Source organism: Elephantulus edwardii, unplaced genomic scaffold (genome assembly GCF_000299155.1).
Source record: "Elephantulus edwardii isolate Elephantulus edwardi_28Jun2011 unplaced genomic scaffold, EleEdw1.0 scaffold00020, whole genome shotgun sequence".
Taxonomy (NCBI): Eukaryota; Metazoa; Chordata; class Mammalia; order Macroscelidea; family Macroscelididae; genus Elephantulus; species Elephantulus edwardii.
This window is the reverse complement of record NW_006399770.1, coordinates 16840675-16859861: the sequence shown is the minus strand read 5'-3', so window position 1 is coordinate 16859861 and position 19187 is coordinate 16840675. Positions and strand designations below refer to the sequence as shown.

The 19187-nt window shown below is 38.2% G+C and overlaps 1 protein-coding gene across 2 annotated transcripts in view; it reads left to right on the top strand.

The window, feature by feature from the left end:
* The window catches only part of OLFM3 (olfactomedin 3), a 383079-nt gene that overhangs the window by 273728 nt on the left and 90164 nt on the right, over positions 1–19187 (top strand). The window contains exon 1 of one of the 2 annotated variants that reach the window (XM_006882453.1): positions 2030–2259. The exons of the other annotated variant lie outside the window; for it this stretch is intronic. Within the exon in view, the coding sequence (XP_006882515.1) occupies positions 2137–2259 (123 nt within the window). The 5' untranslated portion in view covers positions 2030–2136. Of the gene's footprint in view, positions 1–2029; positions 2260–19187 lie in introns of those variants that run through there. 2 annotated transcript variants of the gene reach the window in all.

Here is a 19187-nt window from a genome sequence, read left to right as displayed (position 1 = left end):
CTTCAGCACCACAGCTCAAAGGCATCAATTCTCTTTCTATCATACCTACTCATTGTCCAGCTCTCTGATGCATAGCACACAATCGCAAAGACTATGGCCTGGATCAGGCACACCTTACTCTCAAGCCCAACATCATTGTTCTTCAGTACTCTGGAGAGGCCCCTGACAGCTGGCATTTTCAATGCAATTTGTCTGTTGATTTCCTGGCTGCTGTTACCAAGAATGTTGATTGTGGAACCAAACAAACTAAAACTGTTAACAATCTCAATCTCTTCACCATCCATAATGATGCTGCCAATTGGCCCAGTGGTGAGAATCTTTGTTTTCTTGATGTTGAGCTTCAATCCCAATCCTTGGAGAGGGACATCATGTTTGGGAGGGTGGGGAGACAGAGCAAGAGAGGAAGACCCTTGATGAGATGATCAATTCAGTGATTGGGGTAATGGGAATAGGTGTGTTGGAGATAGTGAAGCTGGCACAAGATAGAGCAGGCTTTAAGGCTCTTGTACACAGAGTCCCTATGAGTCTCAAGCGACTCGACAGTACATAACAACAACAACAACGTAAGTCATACTCAACTCGATGGCACCCAACAACAATAACTAGTTATCTTTCTGTTTTTACAGTAATGGTCTTATGCTGTATTTGTCCTTATGAGACGGAGTTCAATCAACATACTGCTCACCTACGTTTCTCTCATGTTATATAGTGTTACTTGAAATTGTTGCTTCTGAGTGCCGTATTCCATCATGTGAATGTACCACAGTTTCTCAATTTATTAGCTTGTTGATGGACATTTGGGCTGTTTCCATTTCAAAAGTATTTAAAAAATATATATCTCTTGTTTGAAAATTCTGAGTGCAAACAATTGCAGAATTCTCCTAAGGAATCAAAACAACATTCCCCCCTCCATTTTGGTAATAGATTCCTTTCCATTTAATTTCCATTCAGTTATTTTTCCCTATCTGTCTTCTTTTCATATTTTCCATTTTAAAATTCATGTTCGTTCCAATCAGGACCTGAATTTTGGGTTTGGAAAATTTGTTGTATTTGTAAAAGGAGAAGATAAAATTACCCATAAGCTCTAGATTCAATATACCACATTTTACAACAAAATTAGAATAAAAAGATTGTTACATTTTAGAGCTAGAAGGGACCTTAAAGATCATGGAGTCCAATCTTCATGTAATGTAGAAAAAAATTAAGTCAAAAAACATTAAGTCATGGCCCGGTCACTTAGCTAACTCAAGAACAACAAAAGGTAGACTCCTAGTCTTCTTGAGCCTAAATCCTGTGCCCTTTTTAATAAATCATATGTTCGTCTCAAAACATCAGCCTGTCATTTCTCATAAAGAGGAAAATAGAGCTAAGTTTGTGTAATCATTTTCAGCAGAATAACTGGGAGCCTGTAACAAAAGTTTATTTCCTGGGTTGCCTTTTCTTTCCATTCCTGTGTAAGCTGCCAAGAGTAATATTCTCTACAGGGTGCAACTATGAAGCTTTGGCTAATTATTTTAAAAGAAATTATGCTAATTTTAGATTATAATTTTTAAATATATATATATATATTGCCACTTAATCTCAGTAGCTGATCTGCTTGGAAATCATTTGCCGACTTTGTTTTCATGCTTGTCCTAAAACCACTCTGTCCCTGTCCAGAGAAATCTGTCGATACTAAGTTTGGTGTTTGAAAAGTGCCCTTTGGCAGACTTCCATTTAAGGTGTTTTGTTTTTATGAAGAATATAGAGCAGCTGATTCTACTTACACAAACCCCAGAGGAAATGGACTCTTTTGATGGTAACTGGCTAAAGTGGAGCTGGGAAAGCTCACGTTTCCCCCTGCCTCCAACCTATGCTCTGATAATTACCAGTAAAGCCCATTAAGATTTTAAGATCTTTTTTGAGCTGGGGGTGGGGCAGGATTGATAGCCCAGCTGAGTGTCCAGCTAGAGAGGAAAAGAAAGGGCAGGGCTCTTCCCAGGAGGGTGAAGGAAGTGGGGTCTGGGAGTGGTGAGAGCTGGGGAAGTTGATCTCCTTTCATGCTGTAGTTGTGGCTGCTGCAGTCACGCCTCTCTCGCTGCAAGCCTAGCTCCGGATCCTAATCAGTCACTATGAAAACTCATTAGCTACACAGCAATGAGTCCTCCACTGCTGAAGCTTGGCGTTATGCTTAGTACTATGGCAATGATCTCAAACTGGATGTCCCAAACTCTCCCATCCTTGGTAGGACTCAACACCACGACGACGCAAGATACATTAGTAAGTCACTGGGCTGGTTTGGCTATCTGGGGAGAAAGTGTTATTAAACCAATTGACTTTTATTTTGTAATAGGAGAGGCTAATATGTTGTTTATCTATTTACAGATCAGCTTCAAAGTCAGTGTTTTATCGTAAACTTATTAATGGATATCTGTTTATGAACACTTAAAGTGACACCAAAAAAAAAAGTTTCTGAGAAATTAGCTGTGAAAGTAAATACTAGGCTAATTAAATTCTTTAAGATGAAGAAAACCTTTAATATAACCATATTCATTTGCAATTTGGAAGGAATGCTTTACAAAAATAAATTTTCTTAATTATTTTTAAAGTCAGTAATACTCTGTGATTTTTCCTACGGAGTGTATTCTTTCTGAATCAGCTTTACTATAGCAGATTCTTCCTGGGAATATATGCCTGTGAATCTCTGCAGTGAATTTAGTCAGGACAATCACACTTTTGAAACATAAATAAATAAGAACCTTGGAAATTTAAAGCCACGCCAGAAGAGCTTGTAGAAAGTTAAGAAACATGATTGAGAAGAATTTTACTTGCTACAAATATCTTCCTGTATTGCTTAATTGTTGTAAATACATTTTTCAATACTTAATCTACCTCTTGTGCTCTTCATTCACTTAAAATGAAGGAGAAAGTACATTTATTCCTTCCTCCATTCTAGCAAAGATTCTTCGAATAGCATGACATGAGATTTGGTGAGTCACACTCTAAAACTTTCCAAAGAAAACTGAAAACAATTGTTTTGAGGGTTTTTTTTCAAATAAAAGTTTACGACTACAAATAGAAGGAATACTCTGTAAAAAACAGTGTCCTGCTCACAGATAAAAAAATGCAGAAACAGTATTTGAGACTTTTAAATCTTTATCTGGGTTATCCCAGTAGATAGGAAAAAGTCAGGTGCTGAAAGAAAAGTAACCCTCCATTTTCAAGGGCTTATTTGCAGTTACTAATAATCAATCTGTTAATCAATGTGTAATTAACTAATTGAGTGTTGTCAGACCAATTAATTTAGCGACTTGCCACAGTCACCTGCAAAGCGCATGTGCGGCATGCTGTGACTTGCTTTAATGCTCTTACCTCCTTTTGTCATTTATGGAGACCCAATGCCTTTGAGGAGAATCTCTCTTTATTACCTGTACATTTTCCTGGAGTGGGAAGGAAAAAATATTTTTAAATATAACAAAACTATAACATAAACCACCAAAAAGCAATGACATATCCTCACAAAGGAAATTGATAATATTTTAGATTTCCTAGACTAAATGTTCTTCATGTCCAAATAGCTGATTGTCTGTGGGGTACCATAGTTACTGAATTAATTCTCACAGTTCGGGGAGGGGAGGAAGTGGAGAATTCTAAACTAAGAAATTTATGAAGTGTGTTTTATTTTAAATTGGTACCTTAGTTGTGAAATAGGTATCTTTGTGTGTGTGTGGACATTGGCTTGGCTATTTTCTATTGTTGACTGAAGGTAAATAAATTAAAAAATTATTCCTGATGGCTATCCTTTTAAGAGTTCTGGCTATTGTTTAATTTTTCTTTCTGTTTGTCATTCTGTTGGTGAAAAATGTAATACATTGCTAGTTCTGTAGATCTGTGCACATTCTATTTCAGTCAAGTGTAGATGTCCTTACTTTGAAAAAAAAAACACCCAGAAAATTCAGGAAAGTTTGTGCTATTGCTAATGACAGTAAATGGTCCTCACTGGAATGGAAACATCAAGTTGCAAAAAAATTTTTACTTTTCTTAATATACTTTTATGAAGTGACATGTTTTACATAAGTGTTGTCTATGACATTTCCCTGCCTTAATTATTCAAAATAACTGTTCATACTTTAGGATTCCCATGGTGAAGAAGGAATCAATCTGTTTTTCCTAGATTAAGGTCATAAAATGTTAATGCAGGAAAGGATCTTAGAAACCATTAGACCAGCTATTTTCAGACCATTTTTAGCAGCAGTCTTGTTTTGCAAATTAAATCTTATGTAACATGTACTGAATGAATATTTGTTTAATGCATTTTGAAGTGGAAATCCAAAGTGTAAAGCAGGTCATGAGTCAAATAATAAATTGGGAGAGGGTATTGACCTCACTGTCTTCTTTTTCTGCATAAGCCACCCTCTTCTCCTGAGAAACCCCAGAGCTCAGAGCTTTGTTGTTGGCACATCTCATCAAGTTTTTTGTGACTCATAAGGACCCTATCTACCACAGCTCTGAACCCTGCTCTATCTTGAGCCACCCGTATTGTCTCTGACATACCTACCCCCAGTGTTACTGAAAGCAAGGGGTTCTTTCCGTAGTCAGTCGCCAATAAGACAAACGGACTGCAATATCCATAAATGCACTTTATTACACAGATTTGGGAGACAATGAGTCACCTCTAAGACTGCCTCCCCGTCTGGGAGTGGTCATGGCCTTATATACTAAGGTGAAATGCCAGCTCATTTAACAATGCACTTTTGTTAGTAAAAAAAGGTGATTTCTACATCTGAAAAGGACAGTTCCCATCTATGTATCAGTAATTCAGGAAGTCCCCCAGTTCTCCTCCTGGTAAACAGCCGATTAAGATACAGTTTACATATGACTGTAGAACCACCTTCACCAGCATCTCGGATAGATGCATTTCCTCTTCTGGTAAACAACAGATTAAACTACTCCACATGACAAAAGTTTTGCAGGCTGAAGAAAAATAACTATAGTTTTATAATTGATACCTATATGGAGAATTCTGAGCTTATTAATACCACCCTATCACCAGTCAGTACCCCAGTCACTGAGTTAATCCATCTCATCCAGGCTCTTTCTACCCTTCCAAGCACAATGTCTTTATTCAAGGAGGCTTATACACACCTAGTAGCCTAGTGTTAAGGAGCTACTCTGTCAGCCTGAAAGCTCACAGTTTGAGAGAAAGATAGATTTTTCTCCCCCCATACAATTTATTTTCTCTGAAAACTCACTAAAATGTCAGGTATGAGTTGGTTATTAAATAGGACCTAACAACTGCCTGTTCTTCTCAGCCTCCTCTTTTTGCTGTGGAGAGATGACACAATATGTGTAAATTACTTATCGGATTACACCCAACCGATTAGTGACAGAACCAGAGGTTAAACCAACTCCTATCACTGCAATCTTGTTCAGTAAAGTAGTTCCACATTCTGCTTTGCGTGTTCCTTGCCCTTCTTGGGCCCAGGTGCTTTGCAAAATTCTCTCTTCTTTGTTCAGGATGCTTCTCATGTTTCTGAATTCCTTTTCCTAATTCTCTCATTTCCTCTACATATCAGTCATTAAAGTTCCTTTCTTATCTTCCTGGCCTCTAAAAGTCAAAAAGTTATAAAATGTGTCTCATCCATCCTTGAAGTTTCTGCATTTATGAAAAAGGAAAGACTTCAATTGTCATTTCAGGCAGAGTGGTACAGGAGGGGTCCTTTCTGGGAAACAAGTCTTGCCTCTGCCACTTAAGTAATTCCAAAAGGGAAAATTTCATGTAGGTGGCTGGCTAGCCTCTTTTGTTATAAAGAAGGATGAGTGGTTGGTTGTTCCTGCAGAAGAGATCTTGGTGTCACAATGGTTAAAAATCTCAGCTGATAACTGAAGGGTTGACAGTTCTAATCATCCAGCAATTCAAATGAAGAAAGATGTAGTGTTATATAGAAAAGAATTGAGGGCGAGAAAGAAAGGAAGAAAACTGGTCCCAAGAAAGGAACAGGACTTTATTGCATGATCCAGGGGACACCAAAGTGACCTGACCCCAAGCGGAGAGAGTCAAAATGGCAAGCAGGCAGTCAAGGGCCAAGGGTGGTTTCCTTTAGTAGAGGTTTTTAGGGAAGACTAGGGAAGATAGTATTTTTCTCAGAATTTGGGGATGTTTATTAACTTGAGTTTGGGCTTTTGTGATCAGGCCCAGAGGCTTAACAGGATCCTTTGTCTGGTCTGGTCTTTGATCTGCTGTCTTAGATGTTATCAGGCTTCTCAAGGAGTGATCAGGCCTGGTGGCAACTGCTATATTCTTCCTCCAAGTAGCAGCAGTTCAGCAGGAGAACGATGTGCTTGTGTAAAGATAATAGCCTTGAGAATCCTATGGGACAATTCTACTCCATCCTATAGTGTGACTATGAGGCATAATCGATGGCGATGAGTTCGATTTTGGTTTCTTGTCCAAGGAGGCATAACTAGAATTTGTCATCGTTGACTACAAGTTGGAACAAATCCAGAGCTGACCCCTCAGGAGTTTAAAGCAGTTTAAAGGAGTTAAAGCTTTTCCTCAGCTTCCTCTCTCTTTCTCACGAAATATAGTATGAATAAGATGAGCCTGTAATTGTGTGTAACCTATGTCTATCTACCACCCCTCTTTAAAACAAGAGAAAAATAATGCATCTTGAATGTTTATGAGTTAGTGTGAGATGTCCAGTCAGAAGAAACTGAGATTTACCAAAATAGGAACGTTAGCTTTGGAACGTTAATGTTGAATGACCTTAAAAAAAAAGTAAAAAAGATGGGCACTGAATCATTAAAAAGCAAGTCAAAATTTTTAGGTAGGTGTCTCTTTATAAATTATGTGGGTATATTATCCAAAAAGCTGAAAAAATATTTTATTAGGCAATATACTTCTTGTTAATTTTCTTTAAGGACATCAGATGACACAGTGAGCCAAATTATGTGTCAGAATCCACTATTTTTCAATGAGTTTTGTTTTTCTTAGAATCTTGAAACACTCCTTTATCTTCTTTCTAGCCCCATTTCCTTTCTTTGTTTTTTCCTGTTTCTAGTCTATCGACCAGTCCCTTCTGCTTTTGTAAAAAGTCTTTTCTTACAAAACAACCAGAGGCTCAGTTCTGGACTCAGTCTCCCTCAGGCACTTCTTTCTGTTGAGGAATAACTTCCCCTTGAGGCTGAGCTTCTGAGAAATCCCCCATGAAGTGGACTCCACCATAGGAAGAGACTAGACAAGAGCAATTAAAAAGAGAAGTTAGCAGACACCCACTGTTCCCAAATTCTCACCTCTCCTGCTGGGGTAGGAAGGGGTCCTTGAAGGGACCTGTGGGCACAAGTTATTTGTTTTGCTGTATTTTCAAACATCTAGCTGGGTTCTCCACATACTTATCTACTTCAACAAGTTACTTAACTTGAATTCCTATAACCTTAGTGGAAAGCACTGAAGCATACGCTCAATACTTTCTAACTTCTTCACTTATATCTAACCACCATCTTTTTAGTACTGGACACTTGGTCTTTATTGTTGTTGTTGTTATTATGTATGTAACTCATAGTGACCCTGTGTACAACAGCCCTAAAGCCCTGCTTTGTCCTGTGCCAATGTCACCATCTCCAACACACCTACTCCTGTTATCCCACTGAATTAATCCACCTCATCAAGGGCCTTCCTCTCCTGTGCTGTCCCTCCACCCTCCCAAGCACGACATCCCTCTCCAAGGACTGGTCCCACCTTGCAACATGTCCAAAGTATGTCAGACGAAGCTTCAGAATCCTTCACTTGGTCTTACTGTTTGAATTGCCCAAATTCTTAGCTTTGATTGTTATGTCAGGGTAACAAAACAAATAAAGGTCTGGGAGAGAGTGGGAATGCAGAATCTTGAGAGGGCCAGAGCATGTGATAGTTGCTTTTTGAAGGCAAAATTATGACCTAAATAATAAAGTTCATTTATTATTGTTTAAATGTTTGAAGCAGAGAACTTGAGTCAAAAGGGAAAAATGACAGAGTGAAAGAATTTTAAATCAAGCTCTAAAGCATTTCATCAGTGTAAAAATATTCTCTAAGACCGTGAAATTTTTAACATAGGCAAAGTTCAAATAGAAACACAGGAAAGAGTATACATATTGGAAAAGTTGTATAGAGTGAGAAGAGACAGAACCAGAGATGACTTCTCACCTCTTTTGCAAATGTTTGTGATATTCAGAGAATGTGAGCAGAGGTCAACAACCTAAATTTGATGGCCTTTGGTCTGTTGCATGTGGGTTTGTTGATTTTCTTAGAGCTTTGAGGTTATCTTACGGGAAGAATATGGCTTTCTTAGTTCAGTTGCAAGCAGACTTACAGGAAATAGGAAGAAAATTGCTATGCAGTGACATCTTTATTAACACATTCTCCAAAATACAGCCTCTTTCAGTGTAGTCTGTCAACATTCCTCTAATTCCTGTCTTCACAGTTCTCCTTTCTCCACAACTAAATCCATTAACATGCTAAACCACATTTCCCTCTCTGGAACCAAACCTATCTTCAGACAGAAAATTTACAAGAGGTTTTCATCACTTGGAAGTCTCAACTCTAAATTAAGTAGGTTTTAATAAATGGATTTCTTTCTACTTCATTTTTCTCACCTTGTGCATTAGTTCCTGCCACTAAATCTCTTATTCTTCCCCACCTCTTCAGTCTGTACTTTTGTTGAAATTCCTCAAAATGAAAACATAAAATCTCCCAGTATTCAATGAGTTTGTTTTGTTCTGTTTAAAGAAGTGAAACTCTGTTTCATTGCTACCTCTGTCTAGGGCCTGATGGATGGTTTTTCTGTCTTCCACAGGAGTACCCGGTTGTTCTTACCAAATCTTTACTGCTAACTAACTATACCTCTGAGTGTTAGTGGCTATTCTTCTCCATACCATTTGGGTAATGTCTTTCACCTGCCTACATTCAGCTCCTCAAATCAATTGTAGCAATCTGTTCCTGTAAACATTTATGGTTATCGGTGTATGCACTGAGACATTTTATCTACATTTATTAGCGGATAGATGAGTGCAAAGAGTTCTGGTATAAACTCAGAGAAAGCTAATGTAAGTACCATTTATGGTATATCCTGAATAGGTGTATTGGTCAAAGAAAGTTTTTACATCCTCTGTTTTTTAGTTTTCCTCTAAATAAAATTAGATAATAATATTTATGTCTGAGGATGAAGCAGTGGCTATGGAAACATTGCCAAATCCTGATGACCAATTATGTATGGAATTGTATCCCTGAGAATATGTGTTTATGTGTTGGAATACTAACTTCCCTGATGGCTTAGTGGCTGAGCATTCAGCTACACACTGTAAGATTGGAAGTTGGAATCCACTGGCTGCTTCACAGGGAAAAAGACAGTGTCATCTGCTCTTATAAAGATCATAGTCTGGTAAATCTTATAGGAAAGTTCTACTGAATGGAACTGACTGAGTGGCACACAACAAATAGGATGTATTCCTATTTGAAATATGCTTCTCTTTGTTACGGTATCTCTGGTGGCCTAGTAGGTAAGAAGCTGCACTGTCAACCCAAAGGCAGATGGTTGAGATCTACCAGCTGCCCGATGGGAGAAAAAAAGGACAGTCTTCTTCCTAATGATATAGTGCTGTTGTTAAGTGCCATCAAATTGACTATAATTACTATGATTCATGGTCACCCTATGAATGACAGACATGAACCATGCCCTATCTGTGCCTTTTGTCATCCCTGCCACATGAGCCCATTGATTGTTACAGTCACTGTGTCAATCCATCCCATCAAGGGACTTTCCCTCCTTTGCCTTCCACTTTTCCTCACACACTGTCCTTTTCCAGGGACTAGCACCATCTAAAAACACCTAAAAGGTGTGAGACAAAGTTTCATCTTTCTTCCCTGTAAGGAAGGTTACACCAGCTACATTCTGTTGTTGTTGTTGTGTGCCATCGAGTTGCCTGTGACTCATATTTATGTATTCTCTTACCAGTCCAAGACATTCTTCTCTAGTACCACAATTCAAAAACATCAGTCCTCTTTATTCACGATCCAACTCTGTAACAAGTCATTGAAAAGACCATGGCTTAGATGAGTTGCACCTTAGTCTCTAAAATGGTATCCTTGTTTTTCAGCACTTTGGAGAGGTTCTTGACTGCAAACTTTTCCACTGAAACATATCTTTTGATTTCTTGACTGTTGTTATGCATCAGAGAGCTGGGTAATCACTAATGATGATAGAAGAATTGATGTCTTTGCATTGTGGTGCTGGAGAAGAGTCTTGAACATACCATGGACTGCCAAGAAAGCAAAGAGATCTGTCTTGGAGAGAGTGAAATCAAGTTTCTTTTTGGAGGCTAGGATTTTGAAGCTCCGTCTCACATACTTTGGGCATGTGGCCAGGCAGCACCAATCCTTGGGGAAGGACATCATGCTCGGAAGGGTGGAGGGACAGTGCAGGAGAGGAAGACACTGAATGAGATGGATTGATACAGTATGAGGCACTGGGGGTTGGTGCTTTGAAGTCAGAGAGACTGGCTCAGGACAGACCAGACTTCAGAGCTATTGTACATAGAGTGACTACACTTTGCAGGTAACTCAACTGCATTTAACGAAAACAATACCAAGGCTGATTATTGCACATCAAAGTTAGATGAAATTATTGGTAATTTCTGTCTTTTCCAGCTTTCTCGTGAAGTTTTCTATTAATGTAGTGGTGAGGATTTTGGGGGGTTTTTCTGTTGAGATATAATCCATATTGAAGACTGTAGTCTTTGTTCTTCTGCAGCAAGTGTTCAATTCCTCCTTATTTTCAGCAAACAAAGTTGTATCATCTACAGAAAACAGATTGTTGATAACCCAATCTTGTGATCAATAAGATTTTGATTTATAACCACAGAAAATATGCTATAGAAGCAACAGTGAGTACATCTGATTTAATAGCAATGAGTTTAGAGTAATTTTCTTAGATATGTTACTAAAAGAATGTCAGTGTGTCTTAAACACTTCAACCTAACCACTTTAGGAGAAAATCACACACACACACACACACACACACACACACACACACATACAGTAAAATGGATGACTGTAAAGGAGAGAAACGTGGAGATCACCAAGCCATCAAGGAATGTGAGGGCTAAAGAAACTGAGGGTAGAGAGAGGTTTTTCCCTAAAGCAAAGAGACTACTCGAACCAATGTTCTGGATACAGACTATGTTGTTGTTGCTAGATACCGCTGAGTTGGTGACCCACAATGACCCTATAAATAATACATCTTAACCTTGCCCTATCCTGTGCCACCCTCATCATCTCTGATATACTTTAACCTGTTGATAGAGTCACTAAGTCAATCTGGCTGACCTTCTATCTTTCCAAGCATAATGTCCTTTTCTAAGGACTAGCCCTTCTAACAACATACCTAAAATATATAAGACAACATTTCACTATCTTTTCCTCTAAGGAACACCCACACTAGCTGCACTTTCTCCAAGACATATTTCTTTATTATTTTGACTGTCCATGTGATATTCAATACTTTTCTCCAACACCACAACTCAAAGGCTTTGAGTCTTCCCCTCTGTCATCTTTATAGATGTCCAACTTTCAAATGTATAGCAAGTAAATGAAAAGACCATGGCTTGGATCAGGTGCACCTTAGTCTTGAAACTGATATTGTTACTCTTTAGCAATTTGGAGAAGTCTCTATGAATCATGCTCAACTCGAAGGAAATCACTACCACCAACAAAGAATATTGGAACACTTTTCAGTATAGTGCAAGAAAATAAGCCTTTCAGGTTGGAAAGCACTCAAATAAAAACCTAGTGAAGAACTGTTTCCTCAAAGAAGAGGAATTATGTGAATAATGTTTTCACACACTGAAGGAACTTAATTTGCTGATATGACTCAAAATAAGGAGAATAACAGCAAAAATATATTAATAATTTGAATGTTTAACTATAATTCTTGAATCTAAGAAAATTAGAAGCTATAAAAGATAAAACAGAAATATATAATGTGTAGAGAGATACAGGGACAGTGAAAAAGAATACCTTCAATGAGATGGCTTGATATACTTATGACAACAATGGACTTGAACATGGAGACTATGCGAATGGTGTAGGATAGGACCAGGTTTCCAACTGTTGCTCATAGGGTGGCCAATACTTAAAATTAACTCAACTGTTAACTGTAAACTTAACTGATAACTGTTAACTGTAAACGTAACTGGTAACTGTAAACGGAATGAACACTTCAAATCCAGCTATTATGCTTCATTGTGGTTCAAAAAATGCTAGCTGACTTATAGTCTTTGTGTATCAAGGTGGGGTTTCAGATAATGTAGGGTATGATATTGTGACTCTGAAAATTTTGTAAATACAAATCCCAGCATCGATAACAACTCTCTATATGTCTTTAAGCAAGTTCTTTACTATCTGTCTCAAGTTTTTTTATATGTATTGTCAGGTCAGAAACAACTCATGGTTATCCTCCAGTTAGTTTTCAGTGGCAGAATAACATCACTGAAACCACATGGTGCTTGTGATGTTCAATGGCAACAAGGAATGTTAACCTGCAAGATACTATTACATGAATTTCATTGACCCTCTTATTATTTTAACTAAAATAAGGTATCCTGGTGATACAGTAGATTAAGACTTGAACTGCTGAGCCAAAGGTCATTTTCTGAATCCACCAGAAAATATGTGAACAAAAAACCGAGGCAGTCTAAGTTCTTAAAGATTTGCAGCCTTGGAAACTTTTTTTTTTTAACGTGTACCGTTGAATCAGATCTGACTGGTACAGGAGGAGATTGCCCCCTCTTTCTCCAGCAGAGCATCTGGTAGATTTGAACCGCGTACCTCTGGGATTGCAGTGCACCATCTTGCCACTAGGCCACCAGAGCTCCCTTGAGAAAGTTCTTCTTTATGCCATAGGTTTACAAAGAAAGAGAATGGACTCGACTGCAGTGAGTTTATAAAATGAAATCTGATCAAGTCTTTTCTCATGACTATTCAGAACCCTGTATATATGTCCTTCCACTTGCGGTCTCAGTTTTTATGTTGATCCACTTTTCATTGTTAGTACTGGTGCCCTAAAGAGAATCACTTGAGACACTCATAAAGTAGTCTTTAATTATCATTGACCTGGACACAGAGGTCTCCATCAAAATTCACAGATTGGCAGGTACTTCTCTTTTATATTAGCTTTTATCTATTTTGAGTTACCTTTTCCTTGCCAAAGAGTAGGCTTTTTTCTTTTTCAGTTAACATCATTCAAAATATATCTGTACTACAGGGATCTCCTCAATGACTCATCCAAGAAGACAATTGGAAGTACAAACAAGGCTGAAGTCTTTACTTTGACTAAGCTGACACTTGAGGGAGAACTCTAAATGAATTTCAAACTTTGTTCACCTTTCCAGCACCCCTCATTCTAGAGAACCCCTGACAACTTGCCCGGTCATGATAAGCTTCTCTTAGTTAGCTAAACACTGGGCAAGGGAACATCAATATTAATTCTGCCAGCTTTAATAATAACTGTTTGCACTACTCTTGGAGATATTTTAATATTGTAATTGAGTGGACCTTGCACCTATATCCAAAAGCTAAATTTATTCTGGTGACAAGCCTCAGTTTCTCACACGGTGGAGATTTGTATCCAATGCTGAAAAGTCTAGCTGAAGCTACAAAACATTCATCTAGATCTATTAATCTCATACTGCTAATCACCTTAAATCTTTAATTAGATTATGAAAGCCATTCAGCTAAGCTGTTTCTGTCTCCACTTTGTAGATAATCTATCTTTTTCTGCATTTCCCTTCCTCTTTTTTTTAAATTTTTATTAAATTTTATTAATTTTAATGAACATTTACAGAGATTTTGGATTTCTATTCTTCATTGTTGTACTATTTTCTCTACCCCCCAGGTTCATTCCTCTTTATTCCCCCCACCTTGAAAGTCTGTTTTAATTGTCCCATTGCCACAGTGCTTGTCAAAGCCAGTTCTGATTAATCTCCTTTGTCAGTGTATCCTTTGCCATTCCCTGTCACTCCTCCCTGAGAGAGACTTCACCCTGATTCATAAGGAAAAGGGGATGGCGTATTCTCTTAGCTACTTCCTGCTGAAAAGGGACACTGTAGGTTTCAGGATGAAGATCTTCTCTCACTACTCTAAAGGGCCCTTTTGGCAATAGGAAACACGTAGACTATTGTGGAGATTGATTTTGGAATTTAGATGCAATATTATGAATTGTACTTAGTCATACATGTTCATATCCTTGAAGATGTATCATGGAACTGTTGCAGCCTGGAAGACACAAATTTAACTATTCTAAGTACAGGTTCTAACAGTGGCACAACTTGTGTTACAGAAGGAAGGTAGTTCTTAAAATAAAAGGCTTATTGACTAGCACTTTTTAAATTATAGTATAAAGGTCAGGAACCACAAAATATAGAGGCTCAACTACGTCATTTATTGTTCTTAAGTCCTGGGCCAAATTCCATCTACCACTGCATTGTTTTACAGCTCCAAAATCTGCATGCAAGGCAGAGGTGAAGTAAGGAACTGCTTATGAGGTTTTCCGTCAATTCCAACAACTAAGAAATAGTGAGAAGAATTGGGATCTTAGAAGGCTTTTAGGACCAAATAGTAGGCTCTTGTGTCCAGGAGAAAAAGAATATACTTACCTTAGTTGGGTCCTGTCAGTCCTGTCAGCCATGAAGACCTGATGTGGGCAGCCCTTGGCCATGTGTACTTCAAATCCACACTTAAAGCAAGTGAGTGGGGGTTCTCATCTGTGACACTGTCTACTGAAGTGGCCGAGCTTTCCACAGTGGAAGCAAGTCTGACCTCCTTTATTACCTTTGGGTGGCACTGTTTATGACACTGTTCCTTTTCCTGACACAGGCCCTAAACTGGCAGCAATAGCTGTCCCAATAATTTTGGCCATTCTCTGGTCTTTTCTCTTCCCTCTAGATCCCAGTTGTTAAAAGAGGGAAAAATTTAAACAAATATATAACAAATAATTTTGAACAATGTAATATTTTAAGTTTAAGGCTAGAAATATTAACAATATGATCATTTCCATTCCAGAGATACATGTTCCAATGCAGTTCTTATTTTCCATAAATGGTTTTGGTAAGAAGAATATTGTAAATGTGGATACAGTTCCACTATTCCTCTTCCATGCCATGATAATAGTGTTATTAGCACGAGCAGTTATAAACCCATTGCCTTCCTTGCTCTAACTTAAATTTTTTTAAATTTAAATTTATTATTAATTTCAGTAAAAATTTACAGAGATTTTGGATTTCTGTTCATTCATTGTTGCACATTTCTCTCCTCCCAACCCTCCCCCACAAAGAACACCAGCCTCTTGTAAAAGTAAAAGAAAATTATTTCATTGTTTTACAAATCCTCCCCAAGGTCCACTCCACCATGTAGCCATCACTCTAGACTCCTGTCATGATGGAAATACCTAATCACATATCCCTTTTAAACAGTTTTCTCCCTCATCTGTTTCAGTGCAGTATACATTATTGAACCCATCTTTCTCAGTCTCTCCCCAACCCCAAGGTCAGTCCTCTTTTACAAATGGCACCATGCAATATTTGTCCTTTTGTGACTGGGATACTTCACTCAGAACAATGTTCTCCAGAGTCAGTAATTTTGAATAATATTGTATGAGTTCCTTGATTTTCAATGCAGAATAGTATTCCATTGTGCGAATATACCACAGCTTCTCTATCCACTCGTTTGTTGATGGGCACTTAGGTTGTTTCCAACTCCTTGCTATTGTGAACAGAGCTGCAATAAACATGGGTGTGCATTTATCTGCTTGGATGTCAATTATGGTCTCTTTGGGGTATATTCCTAGTAGTGGAACTGCTGGGTCAAATGGTATCTCTATTTGCAACTTTTTGAGAAAGCACCATAGTGCCTTCCACAAGGGTTGCACCATTTTACATTCCCACCAACAGTGAATAAGGGTTCCAGTTTCTCCACAACCTCGCCAGCATTTGTTGTTTGCTGCTCTGTTAAATTTTGCTATTCTGACTGGGGTGAGATGATATCTCATAGTTGTTTTAACCCTTCCTCTTTCTTATATCCCCTCTCTAACAGCTGTATTTTCTTTACTACAAAGAAGAGTTTTCAATTTTTAAGATTCTATCTGATTGTTAAAATGTTGTATGTACTGTCAAGTTATAGCCAACTTCTAGCTGACCCTTCAGTGAGTTTTCAGTGGCAATAAATGATACAAGAGGAGATTTCTTGTCTTTCTTCCATAAGGCATCTGGTGAATTTGAACCCTCAGGTTGGCAGTGTAGCTCCTTACTTCTATGCCACCGGAGCTTCCTGATTCTAATAATATATAATTTTTATGATAATTTCCTACTGTAATAGGTTATGCAGCTGTCAGTGCTAGAGAGAATGTGTGATGGAATGAAAGGGAACGAACACTAGTAACTCTGATCTCCAGAAAGAAAAGATAATGCAGAAACTTCTGTGAATAATCCAGGGAATCCCTGGGTGGTGATATTGATTATGTCCAAATATTAACTAGAGGTTGGCACTGTGAACCTACTCAGAGACATGTTGGTAAAAACACCTGGTGATCTGCTTAGGAAAGGCCACAGGCTTGGAAACCCTATAGAGCACTTGGACTCTGCACACGATAGGCCTGCATGAGTCAGAATTTACTGACTGACAATTAACAATAAAAACAATCCTAACTATTTCATGTGGAGACAGGGTCATGGTGGCATGGTAGTTAAAACAATTGGCTGCTATCCAAAAGGTTGGTGGTTCGAATCCAACAGGTGCTGTGCAGGGGAAAGACATACTAGTCTGCTTCAGTAAGTATTTTCATCCTTGGAAACTCTCAGGGATCACTATGAGGTGGAATCAACTCAACACCAACAAGCCTCGTTTGTAACTATCTAAACATAGGGAGTCAGAAGAGACTGAAAAAGATAAATTGGTACCATTTTCTTTTCAATAGGGATTCAGGGCAAAGACAATAGCATAGATAGGAGTTTCTCGAATCTATGTACCTCTTGCTCACTTACCAACTACCTCCTTATCTGACATGTCATTATTAAGGCAATAAAGGAAAAACTACCAGCTGACACTTTTTTACTTTGACAGCCTACAACTGCCAGTCAAATGCCAACGTTTTAGGTGAGATTGTGATGGTAAAGGTTATACATTAACTTCACTGGGCCAAATTCTAAGTGGTTTGGAACTACTTATATTTTGTAACATGACATGGCCATTCTCCATTTTCACATAATATTGATTTTGCATGGCGGTGTGGTCTTTGGAGCCTAACTATGATAATAAGTGAGACTATGATCTAATTTATAGTTTACCCAATATTTGCTCATAATTATTATTGAATTCCTGTCAGCAAATTGTATTGGTTTTCCTTGAAGCCTTTAAACTGAAATGGATCTGCATATTAGTTTATGGTACATGATGAATTAGAATGTTGGACAAAATAAATGGCAGATAATATCTATTCGGCTGTGAATTTTCAAGACCAAAACCCCCACAGACTGTAGAAAAAAAAAGAATATACTAAGTTAAGTTCCTTTGAGAATTTGCGTCTAACCTAGAAAAAATTTCAACTTCACATGTAAAAATATCAGTCCATTGACAGTTAAAATTTTGCAAGAAATCTTTCTATTAAGCTTTATCCATCTTATCTCTAACCTCATCTCCTCCGCTGACCACCAACTCTCCCTCCTCCCTCTGCCCAGCCTTTACAGCGTGAGTCATTATGCATTAATTTTCCTATACTTGATCCTAATCTTCCTTTTAGTCTGACTATACAGAACGCACCTCCTTATTTGCTGTATCCTCAGGTAACCCAGTGGTAAGGAGCTGTCTTGCCAACCTGGAGACATGCAATTACAATTCACCAGCTTCTCTTCAGGAGAAAGATGGGCATTCTCTTCTCATGTGATTTATTGTCTCTGAAAACCCACAGCAGGGTCAGCTATGAGTCAGTTCTCACCCAATAGCACATAGAACAACAATGATTATTGCATCTTATCTATCCCTATTCAGACTGAATGCTGAGCAGATAATTTGCAAGGTCAGACTCTATGAAGAAGAATATGGCATCAGCATTAGAGGAAGACTCACCTAAAACCTGTATTATACATACGATATAATCTTGCTTGCTAAAAGTGAGGAGGATACTAAATTCTTGCTGCAGGATGTCAAGAACTAAAACCTTTGGTATGGGTTACATCTCAACATAAAGTAGAAAAGGTCCTCAGTACAGGATGAACAGTCAACATTATGGTAGGTGCAGAAAGGATTAAAGCTGTAATAATTTCATCTTCCTTCAACAATCTACACCCTTGATACCAGAGGTCAGGAAATCATAAGATGCATTGCATTGGCCAAATCCACTGCAGGATCTTTCCAAAATGATGAAGAGCAGTGTCATCTATTTGAAGACTAAGGAGCACCTGATTCAGGCTATATTCTTTCCAGTCACCTGCTGGCATCAGAGAGCTGGACAATAAATAAGGATGACAGAAGAATTGATTCCTTTGAGGTTTTGTGCTGGATAAAAGTACTACATATCCAATCTACTGCTAAAAGAACAAGTAGAGGTCTTGGAGAAAGTGCAGCCAGAGTGTTTCTTAGATGAAAAGATGGTGAAGCTTTGTCTTTCGTACTTTGGACATGTAGCTATGTGGATCTATTCCTTGGAAAAGGACATCATGCTTGGAAAGAGGAGGGTCAGTGAAGGAGGTGAAGACCCTCCATGTAATGGCTTGACATGGTGACTTCAGCAGTGGGCTTTAGTGTGTCTGAGATGAGAGGAGGGCACAGTGAAGGGCAGGGTTCAGGTCAGCTATTCATTGAGTCACTATTAATCATATTCCGTGACACCTAACAACAACAGAAATCCTTAGGAGCTCTGGTGGCCTAGTGGGTAAGAAGTTGCACTGACAACTTAAAGGCATGCCATTCAAATCCACCAGTGACTCTGAGAGAAAAAGATAGGGAATTTCCATTCGTGAGATTTACAGCCTGTAAAAACCCACAACTGTAGGAGACTGCAGAAGAAGAGAAGACTGAATCTACAGATTCAAGTTGCAGAAAGGAAGATGATTGCTTTTTCTGATATTTTCAAATGAAATAAATTCAAATGAAAAATGTTACTTTATATAGCATCATTTGTGTAATT